This window comes from Amia ocellicauda, chromosome 3 (assembly GCF_036373705.1).
Source record: "Amia ocellicauda isolate fAmiCal2 chromosome 3, fAmiCal2.hap1, whole genome shotgun sequence".
Lineage (NCBI taxonomy): Eukaryota > Metazoa > Chordata > Actinopteri > Amiiformes > Amiidae > Amia > Amia ocellicauda.
Window position 1 is genome coordinate 20,395,290 of NC_089852.1, and position 18,838 is coordinate 20,414,127.

An 18,838-nucleotide genomic window follows, 5' to 3' on the forward strand; every position below is an offset into this window, starting at 1 on the left:
TAATCTAATCCGTTCTGTATGGTTTTGTTGTTCTTGTTCTTTTTCATCAATTCCATTAGTTTAAATTTCTGTTTGTCCATATGTAGTAAGCAGGATTTGGAAAAAGCACTCTAGGTTCCAGCATAACAGATGTCCGTTTAAGTTTTTTTTTCTCTCTCTACTGCTAAAACAAAATGCACAAATATAGAGCAAATTCTTCTCCATTTTCTTTCCGCCAATGTTTTGCCCAGATTAGTTTGTCTGATTGTTTTCACCGTGCTTCATGATGCCTTCACCTCAGTGTATTTCTGACACATCATTGGGGCAACTGGTTAAACACTGCTTATCTCACCGTGTTTGGACAGCAGAGCGATTTGAGACAACAGAATGCTTCTATCGCCATCTTGTGGACTGGAGAAATTGTGCAGTTTGTTTCCAAAAATCAACAACGTGCAGCTGTTCTAACAGGGTGTCTGTATTTTGGGTTGAGGGGAGGTTATGAGATCCAGTGTGTCTATTAGGCATGTACCAGTTTGTCACTTATTCATCCATATATCCATTAGTAGACATTTGCCACCCCAAACCCCAAAGAGCCAAATTGTAAAGAAACCACATCTTTCAATCAGGTTTAATAAGAAAAAGGTAAGGAAGCCTTATTGGATTCTTCGCATATAAAGAGATAAACAGATTTACTCCCTCATTGCCAATTCCTATGGGAAACATAAACACTGTAATTGATATAGGAATGAACTTCACACTGCAATAATCTTAAGAAAGCTGTTAACACCATACATTGTAAATACAAACCAACATAAGAAAAAAAAAAAAGCAAGTTTCACTGAACAACAGTGATAGAGAAGACAAACATGTCAGTTACAGGCATGCACTGTACAATTGCAGTTAAACTGGTGCTTTATGCAATAGGAATTTGCTTTTTCCTTACAGAGGAATTAAAGTGCAAGTGGAATACATTCTTTATACACTAGGGGCTAGACCAAAACTTTGACCTTCCCACAATTCACAAAGTATAAACCCGTATCCTATCATATCTATTGTCAGAAGTCACTTTCTACTGCTTATAAATCAAAACACAATAGGCTACAAGTTTGTAATTAATATTTTGCAAGTAGGTCAAAGTCTTGATTTGGGCTAGCAATTAAATAATGAATTGTATATGAACATACAAAACAGCTGTAAATCATTATTGGTCTGTGCATGACAGATTATGCCAAACCAGATAAACATATAGTGAATGTACTGTTGGAACTGTGGAAAGACAAGAAACAACTAAACAGGTCATTGACAATTTAAAACATGGCTTCATATGCTGACTCGAATTTTCACGTTCAGCAGCCTACAGAAATTACCCATGCATTTGTCAATGTTTTTATTTATTTTCCACTAAGCTATAGTCTTACTCTGCCACAGTGCCATGTGGCGTTTCTAAAACAGACGGAATCAGTGGCAGAACTCTGGTACCACAGCAGAGTCACAGAGTCCTGGCAGAGCTGAAACAGTTATTTATCTGGAGAACATCTTGTGCACACAAAAAAAAGTGTTACAAAAAGCTTTTCAGTGAAAGGCCAATTATACTCCATGGTTACAAATTATGGCCTACCAGTGCTGCTCACCAGGTTTATCCAGCATTAAAAGAAGATGAACAAAAGATAATAATTGCAACGTAATGTGTATGTAGACAGCCACCGCCTGCCCCCCCACACACTATATATAAGTATGTTCTGAATGGTTAGAGGGATATATTTCCGCTTAAGTTTTTTTTTTTAAGTGCATATTCAGCCACTGCACATTTTTGTTAAATCAGCATCTCTACATGTATGGCAGCCATTCCATTGCATTTATATTTTTATTTGGAATTTGGGAGAAATGTTGTCAGTAGTTTATAGAATAAAACAAAAATGTCTATTTCACCCAAACACATACCAATAAATAGTAAAGCCAGAGAAACTTTTGCAGTGGTCTCTTAATTTTTTCAGAGCTGCATTTTCTCTAAGCATGTCTGGAATTTAAAAGGTTCACCAGCGTACAAGTTATTGCAGACAGCCTGCCATTAGTGTGGCAGGTTCTCGGCCCTGATCCCGGCCCACTGTCCAGCTTGTGTTTGTTACAGTGCAGCTCTCAATTACTTCATAGAACCCATGAACTGTAGTCATAACTTGGCTAATCTGAGCTATTTAGTAGCCTGCAGAGATGGACAGCACATGCAAAGATCTTAAAAGACTTAAATGCCTATTGAAGGCAAGATCTTATATCATGTAGTCAACCCATTATTTCTGCTTTCCCTCCCTCTCTTGGAGCTGAACAGTGTACAGTACATTATCAATTAAGAGACAATTCACAAAGCCCTACAAACCATGTTAGGGCTCCACAATATTACAATAAAGAGCAACAAAAACAATTCATTTAAATATTGAAAGGGATACGTATTAAAAATCAGGCTGGCTCCCTGTCCAACATATTTTTTCCTGATGTGTGGGTTTTACCATAATAAAACACCATCCTTTTAAAATAAAGACTTTCCCTGAAATTATTAATCTGAAAATGTTGAATATCCAACATGGATACTGCTGAAAACTTGAGAGACGGGCTTCTTTAGCAGTGAATTTAATGGATTTCTATGCTCTCCTGCAGTCAGCCTGGACAGTATTTTTTGCCTCAAATTAATTTGTCCTATACTGTGTTATGTATATGTATATACACTGAGCATACAAAACATTAGGAACACCTGCTCTTTCCATGAAATAGACTGACGAGGTGAATCCAGGTGAAGGCTAAGATCCCCTATTGATGTAACCTGGTAAATCCACTTCAATCAGTGTAGATGAAGGAAAGGAGGCAGGATGAAGACACAACTGAGACATGGATTGACAAAAGATTTAAGTGCCCTTGAATGGGGTATGGTAGTAGATGCCAGGCACCTGTTTGAGTGTGTCAATAACTATACAAACGTTATTTTGAAGGTGGGCTTTGTGAATTTCAGTGGTCTTCAGCTGTGCTGGGCAGCTGGTGTAGAGAAGACCCACTCATGGGCCTCAGAAGAGATCGGCCAGGGAATCAGAGAACTTCCTCTCGCAGTACTGCACGTAATCGAAGTCCGACACGAGGAAGGGGATGTCTTTCCACTTCTTGGTGGATTTTCTGTCATCAGGCGTCTCCAAGATGAAGTTCTTGATGGCCAAGTTGGGGAGAAACACCCCTTTATAGATCATCTCCATTCCCCACTCCTGCTTGCCAAGGAAGACACAGACACAGTCACACTGCTGTCAAAAACCCCAAGACAATGCAGACAAAGACAGCCATGCCACCATCATCGCCCTGGATAAGGGCATTGCTAATAAATAAATAATTATTATTATTATTATAACAACAACAGAAAGATTACTCCGGTTTACAGAGATATTTCTGGACAGGTGGGAAGCATTTTCAGGTTGAGAGCACAATACACTTTGTACAACATGTTAGTAATTGATCAATGCAGCAAGTCACTTCTTCAATGAAGGAAGCTCTGGCTTTGCTCTGAAGGATATTGATGTGTCTGCTCCATCTGATCTCCAATGGACTGAACATAACATTTCCAAGTCTATATAAATGGACTACTTAAGGGTGACCTACACAGTACATTGAACTGGGGCTCTCCAGGACCAGGGTGGGACAAGCTCTAAAAAGATGGATTTGACCTACAGATGCATTCATAAGAAATGTGATCAAAATCAGGAAAAGTCACAACAAAGTGGGGAAGCGGCCTATTAAACATCTGGAGACTAATACATTAATTGATTCGTTTTATAGTTATTTTGTCCCATCAAGTGTTGAATTTAACATGACTTTAGGGTTTTATGAATACGGGCCATAATCTGCATGTTTTATAGGTTTCTGAAGTAGAGCTTTGGTTTTACTGCTGGCAAACACAGAGACACTCGGAATAAGTCCTCTTTATTGACGTATATAACATTTACAGTGTTTATATTTCTCGGCAGTACATTACACTGATGACTGGAGTTAAGATGGGCGCAGTGACAACAAGCGGTAGTGTAGGATTATGCACAGCAGATCGAGATTGCAGAGCATTTTAGAGAAATGTTGTAAACATTTTTCAAAGAGTTGTATCCCAAATCTAACGAAATGGCCAGCAGTCATCCAACGCGGAGTAAAAAAGTCTGTCTGAAGTTTTGGAGGAGATTGATCGGAGTGAATGAAAGTGGCGAAGAGAGTGACCAACTTTCTGATTTGGAAAGCGCAGATTCAGTGTCTGAAGCAGCCTTTGAAGATGGATTGGATCCTCTTCAGGATGTGTAAGTATAATGCATACACACTACATGTATTATTATTGTTGTTATTATTATTATTTATGCATGATTTTCTAAATGCTAATTTTACTGTACAGCTGTTATTAGACAGTCAAGGGGCACATAGAAATAATAATACAAAAGTATAATATCCATGTCTCGTCTGTGTTGGGCTGCTCTATACAGTCCCTGATCTTCCTTTTTACGACACAGTAAAAGTTGTTTTCTGGCCGTCTTCATTATTTTCTCATTGATGTGCTCATTGATTTTAGATTATTGCAGATAGTTTAACAAACTTTTATTTAATTTTATTCTATTTTTTGTGATCAAATGGAAAACAATGTAACATAATAAAAGCAATAATAACTTTTATTCTAATTTCCAATTTATTTCACTTTTTATTTTCAGTGAAGACATGGAAGAAAGCACTCCCCCCTCAACAAGTGAGAGTTATAATGTTTCTCAAAGGAAAAGGAGACTACAAAACGGTATTCCCCACTTGACCTTTTCCAGCTTTTCTTTAGCATGAGTGTTGTTCAGTCTTTGTGTTCCAACACAAATAAAAATGGACAAAAGCAGAAGACGCAAGGGAAGAAATACAATGGGATCCAGTTTCCATCAAGGAGCTCTTCCAGTTTACGGGACTTCTAATTTTCATGGAGCTACTGACAACTCACACCGTGAAGGATCACTGGAGTCCTTACCTTAGGGAATTCCATTCTGCCACACTGTGATGTCCAGGAAAAGATTCAAAGCCATCTTCTGGACTTTGCATATAAGTAACCCAGAGGAAGATGAGGAGAATGATCGGAAAAGAGGAATTCCACAAACACGATCGGCTCTTCCGTCTCAGACCCCTCATGGACTTCCTCCTCCTGTCCTGCAAGGCATTTTACCAACCTCAACAGAACCTTTCAATCGATGAACGCATGGTGGCATCTAAAAGCTAGGATTGGTTTCAGACATTATATGAAACCAAAGCCAAAAAAATGGGGCTTCAAGCTGTTTGTGCTGGCTGATTCCCACAATGGGTATACGTTTGATTTTGACATTTACACAGGAAAAGCAAAATCAGTTTCAGGGAAAGGACTGAGTTACGACTCCGTTATGGGGCTCATGGAGGTTTCATGCTTAGGCACAGGGTACCATGCATATGTTGATAATTTTTACACCAGCACGTTGCTGTTTTGGGACCTTCACAAGCTCGAATTTGGAGCTTGTGGGACAATCAGGGAAAAGGGCTTCCCAAGGACCAAAGAAAACAGCCTCCCAAAGAAAGCTGATTGGGGCACAATTCGCTGGATTAGAAATAGCGAACTGCTGTACACCAAATGGATGGATACACGTGAAGTCACAATGTGTAGTTCCATCCATAAGGTATACATTGGAGACAAAGTACAGAGACGGGTCCGCAACGCAGATGGGATTGGAGGATGCGTAATGTTCCTATTCCTGCTTCTGTGAAGGCGTACAATCTGCACATGGGAGGGGTGGATTTATCAGATGCACTGATCAAGTACTACAACGTGGCACAAAAAACCATGAAGTGGTATAAAAAGCTTTTTTGTCATTTCATTGATATTGCGGTTGTGAATAGTTATCGTCTCCATGAGGAACTAGCACAAGCTCAGAATACCAAAGCACTCACACAGAAAACATTTAGAGAAGAACTTTGTAAGCAGCTGATAGACATCGGTCTTGTGGAGCAGGAGGAGGCCAGTGCAAGTACAGAAAAACTCTGTGTCCCTGTAGCAATTGCAGAGGGCAAGGAAATCGACCCCTCCATGAAGGCCTCCTTTGGGCAAAGACACTGCATTTTATGCAATGAACAGAAACTGCGAAACAAAACTCTATGGAATGTGAAGCCTGCGATGTGCCGTTGTGTATCATTGTGGACAGAAACTGCTTTAGAACATGGCACATGAATAAGAAATAAGAAAATGAATAAGGCTTTTAGTGTGTGTGTTGTTGTTTGAGTTTTATTCAGTTTTTAGCATTTTTGGGAAGTAAATTGTTTTTTTGTTTTTTTTAGTATTAGCACTTTTGGGATGTAAATAGTTAATTTTGTACAGTTCGTGTTCAGTTCTTTTCATTATTTAAAAAAGTAAATATTAGATTTAATCTGAAGTAAACACTTTATTTTGAAAAAACAATTCTTATTATTTTGCTTCTTGACATTTATGACATACTTTTAAGCAAGTGACAGAAATACAGTGAGGTATTGACAATTTAGATCTACAAAAAAGGCTCAGTAGCAACAATCTGCTGCACAAACAGTTATGTATGTGAGAGAAATGTGCTGGACAGTTGATGCATATAAATTGAGAGTATTTGTCATGTATCCAAGATGAGTATATATTTTGGGTACCCCAAAGGTCTCCAAAAAGGACACCCTTTGAATGAAATATTGCACAAAAAAGTAAAACTTTTTATTTACAAAATCTAATTCATATGGCAATGTATAGCATATGAGGTAACATCCCTTTTAGAACTGTTTCAATAAACTAGTGTATGACTGGTCATAAATACTTGCACAATATACATTTTTGGAGAGGTTTGGAGAGGTCTGGGGACCCTTGGGCCTAGGAAAACCTCATGTAGAATTTGAACCCTTTGTCTGATCAGTGTCAAATTGTAGTAGTCATATTGGAGAAGCACTGGGAAAAAAAATTACAAGTTGAAAAAATTACTATAGAAGACATAAAAAACGTTTTTTTTTTTTTTTTTTTCTGGATATCTCCTTCCAGTGTGTAAGATTTGAGTAAGATTTGTATATGTTCTGAGGGTTTAGTTCTGGTGCCCAAGGGGTTACCTTGAATTTAAGTCACAGCCTCCCAGGCAGAAATTGGCAGAACATTGCTGGGGTTTTAAGGGGTTAAAACAAGAGATGGGCAAATCAGATATAAAGACCTCCTGAACTCCACACCTCTGGTAACATCTTACAAGATTTAAAGTACAACACAATCTCCTGGCTCAATTGGTAAAAGCCTCCACTTGAAGCAGAGGTTGAGCCCTATAGTCCAGAGTTTAAAAGGCAGCGTTTAGGTTTAAAATATATGTAAAGTGTGTTTAGCTGACTGTGGCATGGATTCCCCAGGGGTGAGTGTGAATGACTGGCCCATGCACCCGTGAGCCCACAGTCTCCACAGAGAGAGCTGCTTCAGCATTTCCGTGATGCTGCTGCTCTGCTGTGTGTGCCGTGGTCTTGCAGCATGAGTAGTGGATGGCCTAAAGGAGCTAGTTTAAGGTAACATGTATGTTGCCTACATCTCACCCCATTTTAGAGAGCCAAGATGATAACAATACTACCAACTGGGATATATATATATATATACACTCACCTGACCGCAGTCTGCACAGCTGATCTTACAGCCTGGCTCCCAGTCCTCAAACTTTCTGTCAATGATAATCTTTCCTCCTTTAATGTAATAAATCCTGATACACACACACACACACACAGAGGAGAGGAAAAAAGTCTTAATCAATAGTGACCATTCCACAGTGACCAACATCTATGTTGAAATGAGCCACTGACACAGGTGCACATGTTCATTTTAACTTAACTTTTCAGAAAAAAGCCAGAAGAAAGAAAGAGGGGATAAAAGGATAAGGCAGGAAGGAGGGAAGAAAAACAAAACAGGAAGAAGGAAGGAAAAAAGAAAAAGACGAGCAAGTAATCAAATGAAACAGCAGGAGTAACAGAAAAGGCCGATGACTCACTCGAAGTGGGGGTTGACATTGACGTAGTGCGTGCTCTCGATGACCTGGAGGTCACTGCCATGGCAGACGGCGGTTTGGCAGCGGCGGCAGTACAGCCTGACTGCGGCCGGCTCGTAGCGCCTGCGCTTGCCCTGCACCTTCTCCTCTGCCAGTCGCCGCATGATCACCGCCTCCTTCTGCAGCTCCTGGATCTACAATACAAAAGGGGAGATGGCACTATTTTTTTTAACCTCTTTTTCTAACTGATTTACCAATTGCTGACCACCACCACAAAACATGTGACCTTAGAAATGACCATTGTCAAAGCACTCTGCTATTTGTCACCTCACAAGCTCAGAATACCCAGCAGCACAGATGCCACATAAATCAGGTCACCTGTTGCAGCTGGAAGTGCTAACAATCGGACCTGCAGATCGTTGTGCTGGACTGCGATGACTAAAAGAATCCCAGGCCGATTGCCAAATTATCCCATTTGTATGTAAACCAGTTTTCTGGTGCGTGGTTTTCATCATGCGTTTTGATCTGGCTGGCTCTCTTCATAAGCACGCTGTAGCAACTGAAATTGATCTGCTCAGCTGCTTTTGTCAATTCATATTTGGTCTCATACATTGCCCGAGGAAACAAGAATCCCCAGTAAACTGCACATGTAAAATTGTTTTTGTGAATCCCAATTACAATTACGGTGCAATAACAATTATGCTATACAATTACACCCACATAGATCATAATCAAACACAATTTTAATAGGTGTATTGTAATGGTCATAAGGCCAAACTAGCCTGCAGAGGTCTGTATGTGTTGAAATCTTAAGACGATGGAGTCATTTCATTGTAATTGATCAATGATGCAAGCACACTGTACATGACTGTAAACAACCCCAGGCCTAAGCATGACTGCCCCGGGTGGTCTGCGAGAAGCTGTTAGGTTGGGGAAGAGCCTGGTTCGGATGGAGCTGGCCTTAGCGGCGGTGACGGACCTTCAGCATGTATTCGCGGGGGGCCATGTGCTGCACCTCCTCAATGGCTCTCTCCATCAGTTTCTCCAGGCACTCGTTGACCTTCTCCTTCCTCAGCTCTGGCCCCCTCTGTGATGCCACCACCGAGTACACGCTATTTGAAGCGCGGGCACGGCCACTCGCCTGCCAATGCATGGGAGAGCGACAGAGAGACAGAGGGAGAGACGTGTAAATGTTTAAGATGGAAACTATAAAAAGTTGAATCGATACACGGTGAGAATAAAGTGTGTGTACACAAATACAGGAATAAAAGCCTCCCTTGTTTTATAAATTGCTAAAGTGTTACAAATCGAATTGACCTATTTTAAATAATTTTTAACTTGCACTCTGGTAGAGGAGTGCAGTCCCTTAAAACACTGCCCTAGGTCGGCACAGAACTATCCTAACAGCGGTCAGTGTAAACACAGTATACAAGGCTCCAAATTAACTCACTTTTCCCCCTCAAATTCTCTTCCCACCCATTGCTCCAGGTTAAATCATCACATAGCAGTTTAGAAGTCTTACTCATCAGCACTGAATAGAGAGGTGTGGAAAAATAGATGATAGAAAGTCCAGCAGTGGGGTGGTTTCACGTGGTCCCTGTCAATCACTTGAAATTATGAAACATCAATATGGAGAGAAATATTCAAAGGGAAATTGGCTTGTGTGATGACTACTTTAGACCCCTTTACTGCAGCTCTGACTAATACTCATAACAATACAGCAGGATAAGACAGTGTGCGCTCCCAGGCCTCGGCGGCCCGTAGTGAAGGCCGTGCCTGGAACAGCTGGTGCGTGCCCACCTGTTTCATGGCGATCTCATTGGTGATCAGGCCGTAGCGCACCACCAGGTTGCACTCTCGGATGTCTAGCCCCTCCTCCGCCACGCTGGTGGAGATCAACAGGTTCAGGTGTCCGTTACGGAAATCCTGGATCGTATTCTTCTGCTGCCTCTACAATAACAACAACAACATCATCAATAACAACAATTGGCACAGACAGAGTCACGCCACAGAACCACATCTGCTGCCCTCTCCTAGTCAGGCACCAAGGCCTGGCAGGGGGGTTACACTGAAAGTGCCCTGGGGATGATGTGATGGCTGGGATAATTGCTTGTAACACACATGAAAGGCAGCATAACGGGAGGAAGTTGCACTTATTTGTCATGTGAAAAAGAATAACCCTACCCCTAAGCCAAATGTGACCTAGAAGACTGAGTTGTACACACATACATATACATACACATACAGCTCTGGAAAAAATTAAGAGACCACTCTTAATTTTTTCCAGAGCTATATATATATATATATATATATATATATATATATATATATATATATATATATAACCTTCAACTGGATATGAAGAATGGGTACCTGTGTCATGTGACCCGCCTGGTTGCTGATGCCTGCCCCGGTGAGGATGGCAGCCTGGATGCCCACTTTCTGGAGCCGCGGGTTGGAGCGCACCCAGTCATGCAGGCAGTGGGTGCTGGTACGCGTCTTGGAGAAAAGGATCCCACGTGATGTGCTCTTCTGTACAAACTGCTCCAGCAGTGTGCTCTCCAGGACGGCCAGCTTGGGATTCTCGAAACACTCCAGTTCAGCCAGTTGCTCGAGCTCCTGCTCATGCTCTGGACGCAGAGAAACAACAGAGTCCACTCACACACTTCCACAGACAGGAGTAAGCAGTCATATCGTAGTGGCCCACTGAGAATTTAAGGTATATAGTTTCAAACACCTGATTATTATTATTTATTATCCTGGGCAACCTACAGTTTACACAAGAAGCATTTTAAAGCATTACATTTTTTTTTCTTAAATAGAATTATGGAATTCATATATGACAAAAAAGACCAAATACACACTTCTATTCACTTAGGAAATCAATTCCACATTTTTTTCCATACCACATTACCACGTTATAAAACATAGCCATGAACATGAGCTACAGATTCACGGGGATTAAAAAAAAAATATGCTTGTGAATTCCAACATTGGAGACCAAATCTGCCCTTATGTGATGCTGTGTTGACTAGGCTGGACAATGACCTCTGTGGAGTCGGGCTATGGGGCAGTAGAGGGGGAGGATGGTCCCTCTGGCCCTCACCTTTAAAGAGAGTGAAGAGGTAGCGGTCAGTGTGGTCAAGGCCCATCCGGGTGCTCCGTTGGCCGCTGTAGTAGTCCTCCAGCACCCTGAAGGCGTCAATCATGCGCACAGTGTCGTGGATCAGCAGGGCGTCGTTGTATTTCCGTAGATGCAGAGCGCACTGAGATGTCCGCCGGTTCCCCTCCTCCGCCCCTGGGACACACAAGCTCCAGATTTGAGGGGGACTTTCAAGTATTTCAAAGGGGCTAGGAAAATCCTGCTATACTGTGGCTCTCCAAGGACCACTGGTGGCCTCACGTAGATTAGACGGTCATTTTTCCAGACAAACCAAAAAAAGGGCTTTCAAAGGTTCCTAATAGGATGTGTGTAAGAAACGTAAATACAGTGCCACCATAGTGCAAGTTATATGGAGACCAGTTTGTTTAACCATGAATGTATCCCTATGTGAGCAAGTTGTCTGCCATAGCTAAAACTTGACCATTTTCAACCTGTTATCTGCCTTTTGTCTAAAGTGTTTTTGTAATATATTGATGCTGAAAAACAACTCAAAAGGTGAATTTGGAGACAGAAGTCACATTTCTACACCAAGAGAAACCCAGGTTATATTGCAAAATGAAGGCATGACTTGGATCAACTGTTTAGAACTAGCTGGAAATGTATTTGGAGCTTGAAAAGGAGGGCAAGAAAGCATTGAAAGTCCTAGTATTGCAATCATGCTTTACATGATTACAGCACAGTGGTTCAGAGTGGCCACAGTCCAGCTCTGGCTGCACAATCTCCTCACCTGTCTTCTCCAACAGCACCACTTCCTGTTCATAGTCTTGTGTCCCGAATGCACGGCTGATCCCATCAACGTCCATGTAGTCATGAATCCTCCTCATAATCTCCTTCAGCTTGTCCCCAAATGGGTCCTTGGACAGAGACAGAAGGTCAAACCCAATGCCACCTGAACCCACCGTCCCAGGACACAGGAAAGGTTTATAAACTAAACTGAAATGAATCCCTGCAGCAAACACTGATAGCATTGTTGTTTTGCCAGATATGCCCATGTGGACATGAAATTCAAACAAAATGTCGATTGTATACATTGCATTAATGCGTTCTAAATTTTCTTTGCAGTTACCTGTATTTGTCATTTGCAATTCCTCTCCCTGATCATATGAATACTTATCAGCTGTTCACTCATTGGCAGCAGGGGTCATGAACAGCATTACAGACTGTATTATTCTTTGCTATTCTCATTACTGCAATACCAGTTACCACGGGCGGTTCATATTAATGGACACCACACCACACCACATCAATAAGCAATGGGTCTCTGCAGGCTGACCTAACTTGAACAAATGTCAAATAAAATGGTGGCCAATTGCAGTCAGTGCTGAAGCAGAAAAACTGAATTCCCCCACCTCAAATGTAAAAAGCCTCAAAGGCAGAATGGTCCAGCCCTCACCTCCTCTCTGTCGTTGACAATGTCATACTGCTTTCTAGGTTTGGGGACTTTCTTCTCCAGATCCTCAACGTGCACCTTGCAAGACATGATTGCTGAAGCATCCAGGTTTGCACAAATCTGCAACACACAGAGCAGGACAGTGAGACTAGGACTTCAATACAACCTAGGATTTACATCGCTTAGAAAGCGGTGTAGAGAGCGAGAGCCCCCTGCTCGGATTCGAACCGCGGTCCTGCATTGTTCAGAGTGGGATGACGTCAACATGATGAGCTCATACACTGTGAGCACAGCTACATAGACACTGCTCGGTTAGAGGAATAGCATCTGACAAAGTGAAGTGAGACCCTTTCACTGTCTGCTGGGGACAGGAAATTGATCAGAAATAAATGTTTTTTGATGTCTAGACTGGTGTCCTATAAAAACTATTGAATTGCAGCTCTCAAGGCCCAGGACAGGAGATCACTGGGTTGCAACACATCTAGATTATATGTCAATGGGAACTACATCATGTGTCTGCTAGTGTGCATACGATTTAGACTGTAGGTGTGTGTGTACTTAAGGCTATATGTGTATGAGGCTTTGTGTGTGTGCATGTTTGAAGCTCTGCATTTGTGTGTGTGCCCAGCAGGGCAGGACAGACCTGCAGCACATGTTGCTTGGCTCCATCAAAGGTCTTATTCCCCCCAGTGCCAGGGGAGGCAGTGAGGCCCAGCACCTGCGGTAGCCCCCCCAGCCCCCGCAGCTTCCTGCTCACATAGCGCTCCATGATCTTGTTGTAGACCGCGTCCTTTTGGGTGTGGTGACACTCGTCGATAATGAGGAGGGTGAAGTCTGAAACATGAAGACAGGAGAGGTTAGGGTAATGTATCCCTAGCACCCTAAATAACAGTCTGCACTGGGGCTGCCAACTCCTATTTCCATGATGCACAATGCTAAGCTAACAGATTTTGTGTGTATGTGTTTGTGCATGCCCAGTTTGATGCTTGGTGTTGTGTAGCTTTCATATTTTGTCATACTGTGTAAAAACTGCTCATTAGAATACACTAGGCTCTGGAACCACTATGTGTATTCAGTATACACAGTCAGAGGGGAGAAAAAAATCCTAAAAAATAAATAAAGCACATTTATAAACAATATTGATATAATTCTATATGTATTAGGCTGCCTGTGTGCCTATGCGAGACCAATGCAGAAATCCAGTAGGGTTGTATTAGTGCAAATGTAGTGTCCATTACAAAATGAGTCCCATAATAATAACAAATCCTTGGATGCAGTTTTAATCATATAAATCAATATTGACTGCATTGATATAAAAGGGTTAGTTTTCACTATCTGCTGAAGTGAATAAATCTGGTCGATATGCTAGCAAAGATGTATCCAGGTTCTGGGAATGCAACTGTACAATCTTGGCAATGAAAACTGGTAAGTTTTCCAAGTCTGCAATGTGCTTGTGCACAAGACCAGGTCTCAGCCCTGGTGCTGGATTTTTGCTCCAGCAGAGCTCTAAATTAGTTAATTGAACCAAAATTCCCTAATTGGATTTTTTAATTATGGACAGCTGTTCGGCAGTTGGAGATTCTTGAGTTAATGACTCAGTATTGAAACTGTGAGGTCAGCTGCAACACAAGCCTGAAGAAGCAGAAAGTATCCAGGACCAGGGGGTGGTGCTGCTGTAGACAGTGAAGTCAATAAAAAATAAGCAGATCCACTGACTGCTCATCTGGCTGGCTGGTGGACTGGCTGATTGATCATCTGACCCACTGTTTGCCCACCTGTGAGCTCCACGTGTTTCTCCTTCTCTGTGTTGTTCAGAGCGTTCTCCAGGATCTGGGCTGTGCAAATGATGATGTCGTGATTCTGCACCACACTGGTAAAGAACTCCTTCTGATCTGAGTCTCCGCTGATGTGTGCAATCCTGTAGGCCATTTTCAGGAATGGTTTGAACTCCTTCTCATAGTGCTGGTCCACCAAATGCACCTGTGCAACACATCAGACACAGACACAAAGAACCAGTTTATGTAAACACACTGACAAGCCCATGCTTGCACAACTTAGTTGAGGCCAGGGTTCTTCTGATAGGGAAGGGCAGTACTAAAACATATTCCTCCAATACAATCTGTACCTAGGATTTGACAGCAGAAAATTAGCAGACAAAACCTACAGCACAATTTCACATATTTTGCTCTTTTTCTGTTATAAAAGTATAAACTATCCACCCCTCACAGTAAATTGGTGTGATTAACTCCCCCAACTAACCAGAATTGAAATAATTCATTTTAAAACAGGATTTAAAATAGTCAAGTTCCAGCCCACTTATACCCAGTTCAGAATGGGGCCCACTGTATCTTCCCATATTATCCTCTCTTTGACCCCAGATTGCGTCATGCTCCATGGGGAATCTTGCTTAGAGTCGGCTATGGCTTGACTTCAAATGAATTCCCATGTCTGGGCTCAACCTGCTCTGAGTCAAGGACGGGCATACCTTATTGACCAGGACGGCCACTTTTGCGTTGGCCCTGGTCTCCAGGTGTCTCTTGGCCACGTACACTGCAGCCCGGGTCTTCCCCCCTCCAGTAGGGAGCCAGATGATGATGTTCTTCCCTTCCAGAGCTGGCTGGATCACCTCGGTCTGGTAGTTGAAGAGGTTCATCGCCTGGAAAGGAAAGCAAGAACAGCGACACCCAGTCTAAATCATTATTATCATGATTAATGCAAATTATGATTTATTTTCAGACTTGTAACAAAATACATATGACATATTCAATCATGCCCCCACTTACATTGTCTTTTCTTGCATCATTCCCCACTTACATCTGAGCATATGGAGGGGCTCCAGAGCTTCATTCTGCAGTCAGAGCTTATCAAAATCATCTCTCCTATCTCTAATAACTCTTTTTTAAGGTTAATTAACTGCTGAATTTTCAAGATGGCTTCGAATCAGTAGTGGAGCCAAAGTGGAGGCAGAGGGGGCGGTCGCTCCACCAGGCCCTTCAAGCAGATATCAGCTCAGTAAGAGTGAATAAACTGGCACATTTGATGAATTGTCATCTCCCGACGTAGGTCTTCTCTTCTTAGGTCATTCCTGTTTGTTATGGTTCATTTAACCATTTACTCCTGAATTTTCACAATGGCTTCAAGACACTTCTGTTTAAGTTTAGTTTTAGAGTAAGTTCCTCCTCATCCATTGTCATTTGTTTGTCAGGTTTCATATTTTTTGTAAATTTTTCATAAGTATAAATCAATTTTTTCTTGGTCAAAACTGCATGTCTGGAACCACCCTGCCCATTTTAACATTGCGTTTATGGTAAAATTGGTCTCAACGGCCTGAGTCAGGATGATGATGTGAGTCTTTCAGTAAATTCTTCCTTTCCTAATTGCTAATAACGATTTCCCAACTTGTGCATTTTGTATCAGATTTCAGTTTAACTAGCTATACCTGTAAGCACCGCTCAAGCAGAAGAAACTTTAGTCGACTCAAATTCAAAGATCTTCTTGAGCTCTTCAATGCATGAATACAGGCTTTCTGCTTCAGCACTTTCGTACATTTACTACATTTACATGAAGCCTAATATTCCGTTAATAATGCAAATAAAGTCCATTCTGAATACAATTCCCTCGGAACGGAGCCATTCAGAATGAAATTTCATTTGGAATAAAGGATCTGGTATATAGCTTTGAAAAACAATTCAATAGGATAATAGTACCCATATATATGGTGTCACTTGAGTTTAATATCAGGTATCACTCGAAGTTAATATCAGCTGTCACTTGAATTTTGTGTCCGGTATCAGGAGTCACTCGGTTTTTGTATCAAGGATCACTCGAAATCGGTGTCAGGTATCAGAGTGTGTTTTTTCTGGGACTTAATTTAATAGCCAATGAAATGGCTGAACCGTCTTTACTCTTATTTCATTGGTTTTTCGAGTGACACCTGATATTAAATTGGAGTGATGCATGAAAACGGACATAAAATAAGCATGATGCTTGATGCCAAATAAGACTGACACCCGATGCGTGATATCAAATATGAGTGATAACTGAGGCCTGATCGCAAAACTAAGTGATGCGCGACAACTGACTCTGGGGATGTCCTAATGTGGACACCGTACACATAAACGCTTGTTCGGATTACATTATGAATAGGGATGAATTAACGTTTAGTGCGCATGCTCCTCTTGGTCTGCTCCGACATAGCGGACTCCTTCGAAAACTATGTATAGAAATACTAAACGAAGTTTTCAAGCTTGCTGGGCGAAAAGATGTATTGATCGGCTGTGCATGGTCATGACATTTGAAGTAAATACCTCTGCTTCATGTCGTCGCCGTTTGAACCGTAGGATGAGAGTTTGCCATTGCTGCGTCTGTCTTAATCGCAATAATATTACTAAAGTCACCAAAATGCACACAGTGCGAAGAACCATGACTAGTGTTATGCGAGAAAAGGCAAAGTGCGCGGCACAGCGACACTGCGCAAGTCACAGCGCAGCCTATTCGGGTTATATGATTGACATGTAAACAGGGAGCACAATAAACCTCATGCATGTGCGATCATGGAAACGGCTGGTTGCAATGAATGTATTCCGAATGACATAACACTGTGCCTGTAAACGTAGTCCTTGAGAAAGCAACGTGTGAAAACCATGACTATGGAAATGCCAAACAAATCCGCTTGTATGAAACAACGGGAAAATGCCCTTCAGTTTTTGACAGACTTGTGCGTGTGTGTGTATATGTATGTACAGTACCTCTGCAAAATGATCAGTTTCTCTGGTTTTACTATTTATTGGTATGTGTTTGGATACAAAAAGAAAATTGGTTTTATTCTGTAAACTATGACAATATTTCTCCCAAATTCCAAATACAAATATGAACGGAATGGAATGGCTGCCATACATGTAGAGATGCTGATTTAAGAAAAATTTGCAGTGGTCTCTTAATTTTTTGCAGAACTGTATGTGTATATATAAGAGAGAACTAATTTCATGTCAGAGAGGGGATTTGAGAACTGAAGAGCTGGAAAATGTATCCCAAAAGGCATGGTGAGGAACTCATTTTACTGTATTATTCATCTTTGTTGTAAACGAAATAGTAATAGCATATGGTTCCTTGGGTTTTTGTCTGCTGTTATACTGGCACAGTATCTATTATACACATCGGTATTCAACTATACATACATTCATTTATTGTGGATTTCCCTTTCTGTAAACCAGCACATTTAACAACTCTTACTCTAGGCGGGCCCCCATTGTTAAGAGTTGGCCCCCTGGCTTGAAACGCTAGCTTCGCCCCAGCTCCAAACAGGGACACTTCTGCCTCAACACGTCTACACTTATGTCACCAATCCCAGAAACAATTATGACGTAACTTCGTATATTAAACTCCCAATGGTGCAATTCGTTACATCTGCAGGGCAGAATAAGGTCATGATTTGACAGCTATTCCCTTTGTGCTTTGGGAATATATTCCTAAATAAAATGTTCTAGAGGAGGCTGAAAGCCTGCCAGCAAACAGAACAGAATAGTAATTCAGTATGTTCATTCTGGATCAGACGTTTCCAAACCTGGTTCTGGAAGTCTCTAATTGCACAGGTTTATAGCTCCCACTTACAGCATCACTATATATAGTTTTAGGAATACATAATTTGAATGAACTAATGAGATAGCTGTATCACCTACTGCTGTTCTGGATCATGAAAACAACTATAACCGGGTCACATTTTACATGTATTTGTATCAAGGGTTTGAGTCAGTGGCAAAAAGCAGTTATAAGGAAAACTATTGCAAACTTTCCTTGCAGTCTAGTGTAAAACACAAAAAGTACATGAGGTTTTTCCAAGTTCTTTCTGCTTAATTACAGACGCATCTGGTCTATACAGTCCTATCTGAATCCAGACATTTCTGTAAACATACCCTATTCTGCACATACACAAGCCTGGAGTTTTTCTTTGCAATTCCCACTTACCAGAACGTCTTTTTTCTCTTGGCGATACAACACAATCCGGTGGCTGCAGCAGTACAGAGGTTCAGTGCCGTCTGTTAAATCCACTTGCACCAATACCTTTAAATACCCAGCCCAGCAGAGTCAGGTCCAGAAAACGAAACTGAAGCCACAGTTCCTTCAGCATTCTGGGAGAGGGCATTGCAGAGGGACAACCAAACAAGTATCAGGGAAGCGACAAGCTGTGAAGTCAGAAAAAAGGCAGATGGGGAAAAGGAAAGTGCAACAGCAGAGGGGAAAAATCTGTCGATATAGAGAATAGTGGAATTGTGCATTTCCCACCAT

The 18,838-nt window shown here is 41.5% G+C and overlaps 1 protein-coding gene across 1 annotated transcript; it reads right to left on the reverse strand.

The window, feature by feature from the left end:
* Window positions 1-593: 593 nt before the first annotated feature.
* Window positions 594-18,668, reverse strand: dhx58 (DEXH (Asp-Glu-X-His) box polypeptide 58). The gene is made up of 13 exons (XM_066698418.1): window positions 18,518-18,668; window positions 15,039-15,209; window positions 14,329-14,533; window positions 13,197-13,387; window positions 12,557-12,673; window positions 11,891-12,017; window positions 11,107-11,298; window positions 10,374-10,630; window positions 9,801-9,950; window positions 8,980-9,141; window positions 8,004-8,194; window positions 7,625-7,718; window positions 594-3,221 (listed from the first exon to the last, which is right to left on the reverse strand). The coding sequence occupies exons 2-13, from the start codon at window positions 15,204-15,206 to the stop codon at window positions 3,030-3,032; spliced, it is 2,046 nt and encodes a 681-aa protein (XP_066554515.1). The 5' UTR covers window positions 15,207-15,209; window positions 18,518-18,668; the 3' UTR covers window positions 594-3,029.
* Between the last annotated feature and the right edge of the window lie 170 nt (window positions 18,669-18,838).

What these genes read in the sequence shown, in the direction of transcription:
- dhx58 (XM_066698418.1), bottom strand. Translation starts at nt 15,206, where the DNA reads ATGAACCTCTTCAACTACCAGACCGAGGTGATCCAGCCAGCTCTGGAA. An exon ending in AATGTCAACCCCCACTTCGA is followed by an intron (nt 7,719 to 8,003) that starts GTGAGTCATCGG and finishes TGTGTGTATCAG; the next exon opens with GATTTATTACATTAAAGGAG. An exon ending in GCTGTGCAGACTGCGGTCAG is followed by an intron (nt 3,222 to 7,624) that starts GTGAGTGTATAT and finishes CTTGGCAAGCAG; the next exon opens with GAGTGGGGAATGGAGATGAT.